At 41.8% G+C, this 14,383-nt stretch overlaps 1 protein-coding gene across 1 annotated transcript in view; it reads right to left on the reverse strand.

Annotated features, from left to right (window-relative positions):
* Positions 1–11,176: 11,176 nt before the first annotated feature.
* LOC146789732 (chymotrypsin-like elastase family member 1) overlaps positions 11,177–14,383 on the reverse strand; it is a 128,894-nt gene continuing 125,687 nt past the window's right edge. Inside the window, exons 7-8 of the mRNA XM_085632061.1 lie at positions 13,800–13,949; positions 11,177–11,356 (exon numbers count right to left, since the gene is read on the reverse strand). Of these exons, the coding sequence (XP_085488187.1) occupies positions 11,333–11,356; positions 13,800–13,949 (174 nt within the window). The 3' untranslated portion in view covers positions 11,177–11,332. The remainder of the gene's footprint in view (positions 11,357–13,799; positions 13,950–14,383) is intronic.

Below are 14,383 nucleotides of genomic sequence, written 5' to 3' on the forward strand. Positions count from 1 at the left end.
TGAGATTCGCAAATAAGGAATACCTTCCCATTCATTCCTATGGCCTTGGAGGCCCATAGGAAGGAATGGGAAGATATTCTCAATTTGAGATTGCCAATTAGAGAATCGCAAATTGAGAATGCAATTTCAAGGTTGCAAGGGTGCCAAAAGGACACCCTGTTGCACCCCTGAAATATGCATGTGTGCACATTTTGAGCACATACATGTCCTAGGGGCATGTATGTGCGACATATGGCACTTTTAAAAAATCAAAAAACTGCTTTTTTAAAGAAAATTGCAAATTACTTTAAGCCAAATAGCAAATTTCTGATGCTTCCAGAATTGCATTTAAGGAATCGCAATTTGCAATTCCTTAATTGCATTTCCAAAATAGAGAATCGCAAATTTTGCGATGGCATTTTGGGATGATACATCCCAAAAGGCTTTTTCCCATTCACAAACAGATTCTGAGAATCTGCCCGTTTTCAAATGGGAAAAAGGCTTGATACATATGGTCCATAAACATATACTTCCACCAGTCTTACCATTCATACACTCCACACTCTCACAGATGTCAAATAATACATATTATATACAAGGACAAGTAATATATATAAAAAGCAGAAACCCAATGAAGATAAAAGGCAATAGTGCATCTAACTGGTGCTATCAGGTATTGTGCAAGACAGAAACCATTGGGCGACAAACTCCTGATAGCACCATTTAGATGCACTATTGCCCTTTATCTTCATTGGGTTTCTGCTTTTTATATATATTGCTTGTCCTTGTATATAATCTGTTTTATGAAAAACTATTTCTAAATAAAAACCTTTTGTATTGTATCCTTGTTTGTTTGTAATTTTGCTATGCATTTGGTTCTCCCCTGCACAAAGTAAATTGCTCAATTTTATCTGTTTGAGACGGTATTACCCTCCATTAGTATCCTGTGCCAGGAGACACCTTCCTCCCTTGCCCTCGAGGGTGGACTATTCCTTATTGTTGATCCCGAGAGTCCCTGCCTACAATTGTGTTCCCGGGGTCCTTGTTATTGGTTTTGTGGTCGGTTACCCCAGCACCTTTGCTGTTAGGGATCGCTGTCCTTTTGTTATTTTTGATTATTTTGTTCTACGGATTTCCACTTTCTTCACCTGTTTTTTCTAACTTTTTTTCTATCTTCCTTCTTGGTGGCATGATTGATTAAGATACCTGTTACACTTTTTGAGTCTCTACTGAGACTTCCATGGAAAGCATTAAGATGTTCGGTTTCACGGACGGAGATTTCGCTAGACTATTAGGTCAAACATCTGCCAGTGACAAGACATTTATCCTAACAGCAAAAAGGGAGAGAACTGGTCAATATGTGAAGAAACTGGGAGTAAAAGAAAAGAAGATAAATTCAACCCACTAGGTTGAGATAAATCCCATCAGCCCACCGCTTTGGCGGAACATAATCATCTGGGAGTAAAGTGGATCAACTCAATGCAATGCACCCTATTTTAGGGGAACCATCACTGTGTATATGCAATGAGTTTGCAACCTTCCAGAGAAAGAAACTCAAAGTATAGTGGTGCTGAGAAAGGTGTGAAATGCAGTGCAAAACAGAAGAAAAGTGTGATAAAAATGGCTACTTGATAACACCACCCAACTTTATTCGGTGTCAAGAAAAGTGCCAAGATTAAAAAGGCATGTGGAGAACTGATAGTTTGAAAAAATAACTATCTTATAGCAATAGAGGCCGACATGTTTCAGCCAAAAGGTTACAGTTACTTGGCTTTCGTCAGGACCATTTATGGTGGAATGCTACTGCAGAAATGTGTGTTTACAAAAAATATACTTTAACAAGAACATCATCGTGACAATACCCTACCAAAATCAAACAGTCAGTGATTTGTCCAGTTGTTTAAGGGATGTCAGAGTGTTCCTGAAAAGAAAAAATATGTGTTTATAATTTGTGAAATACAAATAATTCACTCTCAGTTTCAATACAACACTTTGCCTATATATCACAAAGGCTAATAGGTCCATAAATTCTGGATCCTTAAACATTAATTTTGAGAATAAATGCACTCACCCAGCATTATGTGGGAGTATGCCTCACCTCACCCGGCAACTGCTCGGTATTCTGAGGCCCCGCTCTGCATTAAGTGTAAGAAAACACATCCTTAAAAATGTATATGTGATCCTTCTTTTGAAAATTAAAATAAAACTTCCTTGTTAACCCCACAGGCAGACCAATGGCCTAAAAAACACAGAGACTCTTTTCAATGTGGATTACTTGACCTCAAGGTTTCAAACAAACAGTATTTGAAAACCACTCATAAGCAAGCTCGTGATATAATATACCTGCTATGCATCAAATAAAGTAAAAGAGGGGAACATGGTAAAATAAGTCTCCTGCTGAGCATTAGGAGGTAAAAAGAACCTCAAAACCAAAAAGACAGGAAGCTCACCTATCCGTCGGTACCCCTCTCCTTGTCCAAGCCGAAGGGGAGGTATCGATGCCTTTGTCAGTGTCCCTTAAATAGTGATGCTGATTGGTTGAATTGTAGCACATGACAGGGGGACTAATTGGAAATAGACATGCTCCAGAGAGTAGTGTCACGAAAAACTCTTGTACTATTGGTACCAGCTAATCACATGTCTCGGATGGTAAAGAGACTCGCGTATTGGTTGAATTGTGGCACCTGATAGGGGACTGACTGCAAATGTACATGCTCAAAAGAGTAGTGTCATGAAAGACTACTAATCTATTTGTACCAGCTAGTCACATGTCTAGAATGGTAGAGAGACTTGCATATTGGTTAAATTGTAACACCTGACCGGGGACTTTCTTCAAAGGCATGCTCAAGAGAATAGTGTCATGGAAGACTCCTGTTCTATTGGTACCAGCTAATCACATGTCTAGGGTGGTAAAGAGACTAGCGTATTTGTTGAATTGTAGCACTTGATAGGGGACTAACTGCAAAGAGACATGCTCAGGAGAGTAGTGTCTAGGAAGAATACTGTTCTATTGGTACCAGTTAGTCACATGTCTAGAATGGTAGAGAAGCTGGCATATTGATTGATTTATAACACATGACAGAGGACTAACTACAAATGAACATGCTCAGGAGAGTAGTATCATAGAAGGCTACTATTCTAATGGTCCCAGCCAGTCACATGTCTGGGATGGTGGAGAGACTAGAGTCATGGGAAAAGAGAATAGTGTCACAGAAGACTACTATTCTGTTGGTACCGCTCTAATTCAATGCCTAAGAAATAGTGCATTTTTACAGATTTTTCTAAATATTGCTGCCTACTTGTAAATCTGTTTAGTGGCCAAACATGCCTGAAATAATGATAATCAGATGTAGCAACTGATAGTGATGTTTGATACCATTTTTCAAAGACACTGCTCACAATGGTACATGCATAGCGCTGTTGTAAATTCGAAAATAAGATGAATCATGGATGGAAGGTATATCAAATGCCTTCATAGCGAGATCCATGGTATCTCATCATTGAGACCATCCACATCACATTTCAAGCAAAAAATCCATTTCTGTTCTTTAATGAAGGCCACATCAGTAATATGTGGAGGTATAAATGGTCGTTCAAGAACTACCCACCGCATTTCTTCTGCTTTGTGTTTCAGATTTAAAAAATGGTTGGTGAGACCAGTTGACTATTTGTTACAATGTATAGTGCTCTTATGCTCACTTATCCTCAGTTTTATTTTGCGTGTGGTATAGCCAATGTACCTTAGTGAGCATGGACAAGTAATCATATAGATCACCTTGTCTGAATTGCAATTGGTATGTGTCTTAAGAATCCACGGGCGAGTTGTGCCTATGTCTACTGAAGTCGTTTTGCTGGTTTGGGGACAGGCATTACAACAACCACAGGGATGATGTCCTTGAACCTGAGGAAGCTCCCATAACGTATTGGTGTTCTCAACAGTCATGTTGCCACTCTTAGGTCTGGTATGAACTAAACTATCATGCAGACTTGGACCCCCCTTGAAAGAGAAAAGCGGTAGTGGTAGTTTGTCAGACGCTACGTTAAGTATTTTCCAATGCCTCCTTATAGTTTTCTGTACTTGATTGGACAGTGTACTGAAAGTGGTCACAAAAGTAAGTCTGTCACTTTGGTCTTTTTCACAACGAGGGCTCAATAGTGCATCTCGATTATTGTTTGCAGCTCTTTTCCAAGCTTGCTTTACCAAGCGTTTCGGATAGTCTCGTTCTTTCAATTGTTCTGACAAAATCGTTGCATGTTTGTCAAACAGAGATTTTTCAGAACAGTTCCTACGCAATCTTAGGAACTGTCCTACTGGTAAGTTCTCAAGAAGGGCTTTGGGATGATGGCTAAAAAAGGCCAAAAGAGAGCTTTTTGCCATTGGTTTCTTATACAGCTCACAACCCAATTTACCATCCTTAGGAAATATACTAATGTCCAAAAATGATAGTTGGAGATGGCTGTGCTCTACGGTAAATTTCAAAAAACGATTTTGTCCGTTAAGCCATTCATGGAATGTCTTAAGTTCATCCGGGGTGCCACGCCATACTACCAAAATGTCATCTATATATCTCTTCCACAGCACCACATGATGTAAAAAGAGGTTGCTGTGGGCGAGAACATGTTGTTCCTCAAATAGATGTACATATAAATTAGCCAGGCTCGGAGCAAAAATACTCCCCATGGAAGTCCCGGAGATCTGAAGGAAGACTTGATCCTCAAACTTAAAAAAGTTTTCCATCATAGCCAGCCGGGCACATTCCATAATGAAATTGACTGGAGTGATACTGTCCAGATCTCGTCTATCCAAAAGTCCTCTGATAGATTGTAAAGTTTCTCCATTAGTATCCTGTGCCAGGAGACACCTTCCTCCCTTGCCCTGGAGGGTGGACTATTCCTTATTGTTGATCCCGAGAGTCCCTGCCTACAATTGTTTTCCCGGGGTCCCTTGTTATTGGTTTTGTAGTTGGTTACCCCAGCACCTTTGCTGTTAGGGATCGCTGTCCTTTTGTTATTTTTGATTATTTTGTTCTACGGATTTCCACTTTCTTCACCTGTTTTTTCTTAATTTTTTTCTATCTTCCTTCTTGGTGGCATGATTGATTGAGATACCTGTTACCCTTTTTGAGTCTCCACTGAGACTTCCATGGAAAGCATTAAGATGTTCGGTTTCACGGACGGAGATTTCGCTAGACTATTAGGTCAAACATCTGCCAGTGACAAGACATTTACCCTCTCTAAGGGTCTCAATCATGACTGGATTAAGCTTCTTAATTTGAAGAAAAAGACAAAATGAACAGAGTCTCATGCCAACTTCATGTTCTTCATGTTGGAATATTTGAAGGCAAGCACCATCCCGATAGGCCTCTCCGCAATATACCAGGACTATTCATCGAAGTTCGAAAATTCCTAGAAAAGTGGGCACTAATCTCCAATTGCTGTTCCCGCGATTGGATGATTCTGATCATTGAAACAGCCAGGGAACTTGTTTCCGTTTTGCTCAAGGAAATAGAGGAATTGGAAGACAAACTTAAGCAGGGCAACCTAGTGGAAGAAGCAAAGAAAAAAATCGAAGAAATAAACATTGAATTGGACTCTCTTTTGGAGTACTTACTTAAACGGAAAACAGAGAAACTCCGTAAGGATATCCGCTTCTTCTCGCAGGAAAGAATCTATGCTTTCCTGACAGAAAATTGTTATACTGCTAGAGGAGCATAAAATTCCAACACTGACCAACAATTGTGGACGAACCGTAAGGTACTCACTTTCTCAGACACCACAGATTCAGAAGGAGACGATCAATTCCCCCATCCGGACTCTTATAACAATAGAAGGAGATACTTCGATATACCAGGACCTAGCAACCGTTTTTTCGGAAACGCCTGAGGAGGGAACTATCGTCCAAGATATTGGACCCAACAGAGGGGACAATTTGTAGCACAGGAACAACCGCAGCAATACATTCAAACGAGGCGCCAACAATATTGGCGCAACTAAATAATATCCCCATCTTTAATTTAAGCAAGGAAAACCTTGATCACAACACTGTGGGACTGCTTACCAAAGGACTTTCGTTTGTCCCCACCTCCAGATTGTCCAAAATTGAACTCTGCAGAGACCTGTTCTCCTTCTTCCGGAGGATCAGACTGAAAACGTTTTTTCTAGATAAAGACCATACAGAAGATCCTAGCCTGTCAGGACTCAAATTACCATTCACATTTATACCTAGTCTGGATCAACTCGATCCAGAAGTGGAAATATTTGAGAAATCTGTGCTCTCTAAGATTGACATCACCAGATCTATTCCATCTCCTATATCCAATTTGACGGGTCAAGAAGTCATGACTCTGAGTAAACTTAAAAGTAAATCTGAACTGACCATCAAACCCTGTGATAAGGGGGGAGGAATAGTCCTATTTGATACCTCTATTTACAAAACAAAAATGAGGGACATGCTCGCAGTGCAGGAACATTATCAAAGAGTGAGAGGTGATCCCGAAAACAAAATCAAAATTAAATCTTTGACATATGCAGGAGAGCAGAACAAGCAGGTATGATCACAAAAAAAGAGTTAGATTTCCTCACACCCACGATGACTCGGATGCCTGTGATCTACAGGGTACCGAAAACTCATAAGTACCCCCTAGATCCTCTTCTACGACCGATAGTGTCTACAATAAGATCGGCCACTGAACCGCTATCGAAGTATATCGGTCTTCCTCAAACCCATAGTGACCCAGCTACCATCCTATATCAGAGATACCGGCCATCTTATCTCTAAAATTGAAAACATGCCATTTATCATCAATACTCAAATTCTGGTCACTATGGATATTGAGGCATTGTATACGAATGTGCCACAAAAACAGGCACTTTCAGTAGTCCCCCAGTATCTGGATCAACTTGGAGTGGAGCCTAACTCTGACTTCATTATCCAATTCTTGGACATTGTTCTCAGTGAAAATGTCTTCGAATTTGATGGAGAACTCTTCAAGCAGGTGAAGGGAGTTAGCATGGGGGTTGCTTGTGCCCCCAGTGTAGCCAGCCTGTACATGGGCAACTTCGAGCAGAATTTCATATATAACGAAGTTGCCCCCTTCTATAAGTATATATTATCATGACACCGATTCATCAACGACATCTTCTTTATCTGGGAAGGTGATGAGGTTGATCTGGACGAATTTTTGAAATAGATCAACCTGTGCGATTACAATCTTAAATTCACCCCTAAAAGAAGTAAAGAGAAAGTTGAATTTCTCGATGTTTGGATAGAACACAGGGACCACCACATCGCTTTATCTCTCTACACTAAACCTACAGCCAAAAACACGCTCCTTCACTACAGCAGTTACCATCCCCGCTGTCAAAAAGATGGGATTCCTTTTAGCCAGTTCCTACGCTTGCATAGGAACTGCAACAACATCCTTGACTTTGATATTCATGCGGATATCCTTAAAACCAAACTTCCAACCCAAGGATATCCTAAAAGACTGGTCCGGGACTCCTATAAGAGGGCTAAATATTTTGACAGAGATTCCATGTTTGTACCCAAACCAGATTCCACAGATAAGAAATTAGTTTGTGTGATTCGCCACTCTAACCTGAATCACAAACTACAACAAGCCATCTATTCTGAGTGGCACTTGCTTAATCTTAGAGATGACACTCCGAAGCTTCCTAAACCCATCTTTGCCATCCGATGAAACAAGAACCTCCGGAATATCTTAGTGAGGGCCAAACCAGATCGAACTGATTCTTTCCTACAGAAGTCCATCACAGGAGATACTCCCATCAAAGACAACCACAGATGCGGTATGTGCCAGGCGTGTGACAATGCAATTGTTGCCGATCACATTAACATCAGGAATAAATTCATCAAACTGACTCAAATGACCAACTGCAGGACTACGAATGTGGCATACTGCATTTTTTGCCCATGCAATCCCTCCTACGTGGGTGAAACGGGTAGAGAGATTAGAACGTGGATTGGAGAACACAAATCCAATATTTGGACCTCTAAAACATCAGTCCCTCTGGTCCAACATTGGCTACAAATGGGACACACTGAAACCGATCTTAAATGGATTGTGCTAGAGAAAATTGCCTCTGTGAAAGGTCAGGAATGTAGAAAGATACGAAAGACCAGGGAACTGTTTTGGATTTTTTCTCTGAATTCTGAGAAACAAGGATTGAACGAACACACTCCCTGGGAACAAGCTATCTGAACCCTACAGTCATCTTGATCGTCTTCTTACAGTCACCCCTTTTCGCCCCTTCTTCCGGGATGACATCTGTCTTTTCTTTTCGAGGGCTTCTTTCTTCCCCTTCACATATTCATACCCCTAGAGAGACCCTTGGCCTTCGGCCTTCATCTTACTTCCTCAGGGACTTTCTGCAGCTCCCTGGTTCATTTCATTTAGCAAATTTAGAGACCCATGTATGCTTCGCCCGCCTCTATTCCCCCTTTGTTATCGCTGAGATCTATGGCGAGGAGGCTCTAATCCTGTTAGGCTTATGTTGGCCGGTTTTCACGCCTTGCAGCTTTTGTTTGAAGAGAGTTTTTAGTGCCAGCCTAGGTGATCCTTTTGCCACCTCGCCAATCTCCCACGCTCTTTTTTACTTCTATTGATTATCTCCCATTTTATTTTGTTCGGGTGGAGATCTAGTTTTGATTCACTTTTTTTTTATTCTTTCAAGGGCACAATTATTGCTATCTGATCTATCTCCAAGATGGCGGCGCAGTCAGGTAGTTCGCCCTCTCTTTCCAATTTTCAGCAGAGCTCCACTCCGAATATGGCGGCACAGTCAGGTAGTCCGCCCTCTCTTTCCAGCTTTTTTAGCACTCGTCAGAGATTGCCGCCCCCTGTGGACTATGCACACGTTTATCGCGGGCCAATAAATAGCTGGGACATTTGGCCAGCCAATCATCTCTCGTCTTCGATATCCTGTGAAGACGGGCTCCATCATCCACATGGAAGCTTGGGAAGTCGGAATCCTGCCGCCGCTCTTGGAGGAGAACGCTGTTTTCCTCCTGCTCCTTGGGACTATTTCCTGCACCAGCCAAGCCAGTTCAAAGTCAGCTCCAGGATGGCAGCGCAGCTATCTTCTTTTCCCGAGGTAAGATTGCTTGCCTCACGTTTTTCCCTTTGGCTTAGCCCTAGAGGACCCGTTTATCTCACCGCGAGCCCCATTAAGTGGGGGTCATAAATTCTCTTGGGCCCACCTTCTGCGATTGTTTTTCCTACCCTGTATTCCTTACCCTCGTTCCATGTTTTCCAGCTGGCCCCGGCTATTCCAGCAGTCGAACTTTCGCCTACGGAAGATGGCCTGACATTTTATCTCACTTTTGTACTGGACACCCACTTTATTAGACTCTTTCAATTTTTTGCAGATTACTGATTTCTCTTACGTTTAGTAAAGACGCGACTTTAGAGGAGCGGTCGCTGTTGATAGCCCACATCCTATCCGGACCCTCTTTTGTCCTCGGGTGATTCGTTCTCCCAAGTAAATCACCCGGTTTTCCGGTTTATGATGGTAGCTTGTGTATATTGGAGGCGACTAGTTATTCTCGCCTTACAGTATTGCTTTTGACCCCCTTCGTTTAACAGTACATGTACTGTCTGGCCTTTGTATTTTCAGATCCTCCTAAATTCAGACCTCTTGGCCCTGGACTATCTCCACTTCGAGGTTCCATTTATCTGTGCACGATCGGCATTTAGTACTGCCTTTTGCCTGCTGAGAATCTTCTGAGGACTGGTTTGCTACTGGATCCTCAGTAAGTCAGCTAGCAACCACGTTACACACTTTCCTATTTTATTTAATTCTAGCACTCCTGCTGTCTTTGTATTCTCGTATGTTTTCACCTTTCACACTCTGTAGAGGCCTCTTCATGGTCATGTATCTAGCCATCACAGAAATGCAGGAATTCTCCATTCATTAGGTCCTATGGCTTGTGTGGATCTTTCCTAGTTTGCCTGGCTCCATACAGGGGCACATTTGGTTTTAACCTTTTGCATGCTTGGGATCTATCAACATGTGCTTCCTTCTGTGCACAATTTTTTCCAGGTTAAGTATTTGGAAACCGTTTTTGCATTTGCCTTATCTGTTTTCAGGAGAGAATGTTTCTAATCGTTCTTCATTTGCTTTATAGCCTGTACGGAGCTGCTGTTTATGAGAAGTGCATTTTTGGCGCCCAGGCTGTATTTGTAACCCCCCCCCCCACCCGCCTGGCCCTCCCCGCCCTAGTGCTCTTTCTAGATCTACAAGCCACCAGTGCCCTGAGGAAGATGATAGCTGCTTGTTAGCCCAGCACCGAAACGCGCGTCGGCACCGTGCAAGACAGTAACCATTGGGCGACAAACTCCTGGTAGCACCAGTTAGATGCACTATTGCCCTTTATCTTCATTGGGTTTCTGCTTTTTATATATATTGCTTGTTCTCGTATATAATCTGTTTTCATTTGACATCTGTGAGAATGTGGAGTGTATGAATGGTAAGATTGGTGGAAGTATATGTTTATGTCTTTGCCTTTTATGTTTGTTCTATTGTTTAGAGCTCTTTTGTGGGGTTAGAGAGACTTAGCCTGTTAATTGAATTATCCTTATGAGTCCAGACATATCTGTTTTGTATGCTTATTGTATATATATTTTTGTGCACATTGCCTTCTGTTTTGCTCCGTGATTTATTATTTGAAATTCAAAAAAATGTATTAACACTATTTCTAAATAAAAATCTTTTGTATTGTATCCTTGTTTGTTTGTAATTTTGCTATGCATTTGGTTCTCCCCTGAACAAAGTGAATTGCTCATTTGTATCTGTTTGAGATGTTATTACGCTCCATTAGTATCCTGTGGTAGGAAACACCTTCCTCCCTTGTCCTCGAGGTGGACTATTCCTTATTAGCACAAAGAGTGATCGCAGAATATTGAACAGAGTCATATACCCTCTCCAATTGGATTCTTACCTTCATGCCTATCATGATGCAATATTGTTTATTCCTTCTGACATGAAGTGCTTTACAAACTCATTAACAAATAAATTAATACAAACATCCTCTGGTGTACTATAAATACTCCATAGAGACTCCTGGCTTCTAAGTGGCACATTTCGAAGCTAAGATTAAACAACATGACATAAACAATTTGGAATTAAGTTGTCACACTTGTACTCCCCAACTCAAGTGATCATTCAAGCTGTCCAGTTTCTTGCTCTCAATGTATTTTATTGAATTTGTCCACACATGATCACAGAAGATCACTATTCAGTTTAATCTATTGATCATAAAAGACATAGAGTGAACAATTTCTTATTTATTTGTTGACAAAAGCTGTGTTCCTCAGGAGCTTTATTCTTCATATTATTCACCATACACCCGAAAGATCTGAAAGAGAAAGAATAACAGAATTCAATGCTGCACACTGGGATCAAGTTTTGATTACCTTGAAGTACAGTGCACACAGCAGTAAACAGTCTCGACTTAGGCCCATTATCTGAATCTTGTGGTGTAGTTAGTGCTCTGTCTTACGCTGTCATTTATTTACTGTGGTCCACATTTTAAAGTCAGCTGATCCTCAGGACAACAGAAAAGGTTTTACATTGGCCATTGACCAATGTGTGGGTCACATCCAAAGAGTTATTTTCAACCATAAGAGGGCTATCAACGTGATCCACCAGAGCAGAGGCATTTCAAATTTCACCATAGCCACTTGCTATTTTAATGATTCCTATTAATATTATTTGTACGTTAAATCATCTTGTGTGGCTATTTTGAAAACTTGGCATGGGCAGAATAAATATATTATCTGGGATTTGTCAGTGGTCAACCTTAATTGACCGTGGTTTGATCATATTGTTAATGCAGATTTGATCATGGCCATGGACAAATGTTGGGCACTATTAGTTAATACATTGAGCACAGTGATTAACAGATTAGTTATTTCCATATATAGTGTATTTGTCCTAGTATAGAAATGACAAGTTTTGTAAAACACTGTGGGACTGATTACGATGAGACTCGGAAAGCCCCTGACCTCAGTTAGGAGGCTTTGCGAGCCTCATCCAGGTTTCAGTTGTGAGCGCTGCATTACAATCTGGCTGGATTGCGACGGGTTCAAGAAGCCCGTTGGCCAGTTGGAGACCGTCATGTAATCCCTATGGACGGCGTTTCTGCAGTAGGGATTAGGATGTTGGTTTCTGACAGGCTTTCCATGCGGGGATTTCTGACATGGAAAGACTGTCGGAAAGCTACTTTGAGGGCCCCTAGCAGGGCCCCCTTCTCCCTGCAGCAGCCAGTTGGGGACCGAGGGGGCACCTATGGTGCCCCCCTGTGAATCCCTGTACTCTGTGAGAGGCACCGTGAGGTGCCCACCACAAGGTGCAGGGATTCACACAAACTCCAATTTCTCTATGGGAGCTTGTGTTACGGCCGGTTTACAACCACCGCACAAGCTCCCAAGGAGAAATGGGAGTTTGCAACCACACCATGTGCGGTCGCATTGTAATTAGGTATGCAGAACCGTGACCAATGTTCGGGCAGTTCCCATACCGATTCGGTGTTGGGCAGACACAAGTTCACCCAACATCATAATAGAGCCCTGTGTGTTAAAGTAGATACAGATTTTGGGGGCTGAATGATTGCACATGTCCACACTTTGTGGCCCTGACATACGAGGAGTCTTAGTATCCCTGTCCCAAAATCAATCAGCCCCAGGCTTTATTTACTCATTGATTGTTTCGTCTAAATAGCTGACCTTGTGTGCTAATGTCAACTAAGGGCCTTATTTACAACAAAATGACGCAGCCTGGTGCTGCAAGCCATTTTGCTGTGCCGAGCTGCACATTTTAAAAGCACAGGGATGCATCATATTTGCAACAGTTTTACGCATCCCTGTGCTTACCCCAGCTTTGGCGCACAATTGGCTGCCATGCGCCGATGCAGGCACCCTTGCACCATGGTGCTAGGGTGCCTGCGTTGCAGGGATGATTGTTTCCGTGCAGAAAGGGACACCTTCCTGCTCAAAAACAATCAGTGGAGGCTTTTTCCTCTTTCTATGTTTGCTGCAGAATGTTACACTCATGGCACTCCCTTTTCATGCAAAGTGGTGTCTGGAAAGTGGCCATATTTACAAGGCCATGAAAAGCCACGAAAGGGCACCCGACAGTGTCACCAGTGCGTCAAACAAAGTGATGCACTGGTGGTGCAAGGGGCTTGCAAAAAGCCCCAAAATGTCTAGTAGTGCTAGGTCAAAGTTTTTCTATCTGCTTAGACAATCTAATAGAACTTTCAAAAAGTTCCAAGCTTTTCACCCTCTTTGTCTCCACTGCAGTTACTTATGATGTCTGTGAAAGGTCATAAATGTGAAATGTAGCAAAACAGGTGGACTATCAAGTAATTTGGGTGGCTTGCTCTCGGGTGCGCTTGGAGGCACGTAGTTGTACTTTATTTTGGGACTTCGGGACCTAGGTTCAAATCCTGCCTTGGCATTTCTAAATATCTGAAATGTGATTCACGGATTTAGCTCTCCTCCTGATGTACAACATCTTTTTCATCATCTTGAACAGCCCCCTAAATGTGAAGCACTCTGTTGCTACCTGGTTAGGTTTCCACTCTAAAAAAACACACAAACACCACCAAATATTAGACATTTCTAAATAGTTGAGTTTCAACTTTCTATCTGGATTTTCTTATTCTTTAAATATTTAGAACAGTGTGTAAAAGTCTAATACTTTCCAGAGGTGTTTCATAAATTTATTATTTGGTACAGCCTTATAATATGAACAAGGCTCAAGCCATCAGATTAGGAATAAACCCTTCTTTCACTTACCTCGTAAATCCAGTCCGTGAAGGCGGAGACCCTGGTGAAAACGGTCGGCTTCTCATAAGTGTTGCAATAGGGCACTATTCCGTAGCTCACAACCCCGTGAACTTGCCACATACCGTTTACAAAGCAGCTCAGAGGTCCGCCTGAATCACCCTGAAGTAAGAAAAGAGAAGCTGAAAAACGTATTTTTCCAGTTCAACCAAAAGTGTGTCAACCTAATTCTGGGAACTTGATCCCCTGTGACGTCATACTTTAAATAAAAGCTCACCTGTTGATGCTGCACGTTTCATCAGAAGACCTTAAAGCATCAACACTGAATAGATTCACACATTTAAATGCAAACTTTTTTAAGTAAGATTCACCCAATCCTAAACAGGACTAGCCTCTCGCCACTTTTATGTAATTTAAAAATATTAACACACACTTAGACAGACGGGTTTTTCGTCAGCCTTTATTATCCACTGGTCTGTTCAAGTGCCATTCATATTTGGTTCCCAACCACAACAGCATATGTCATTGGCTGCTGGGTCAAGCTACTTCAGCCATTGGCCGCTGGGTCAAGCTACTTCAACCATTGGCTGCTTTGC

The sequence above is a fragment of the Triturus cristatus genome, chromosome 10, assembly GCF_964204655.1.
Source record: "Triturus cristatus chromosome 10, aTriCri1.1, whole genome shotgun sequence".
Lineage (NCBI taxonomy): Eukaryota > Metazoa > Chordata > Amphibia > Caudata > Salamandridae > Triturus > Triturus cristatus.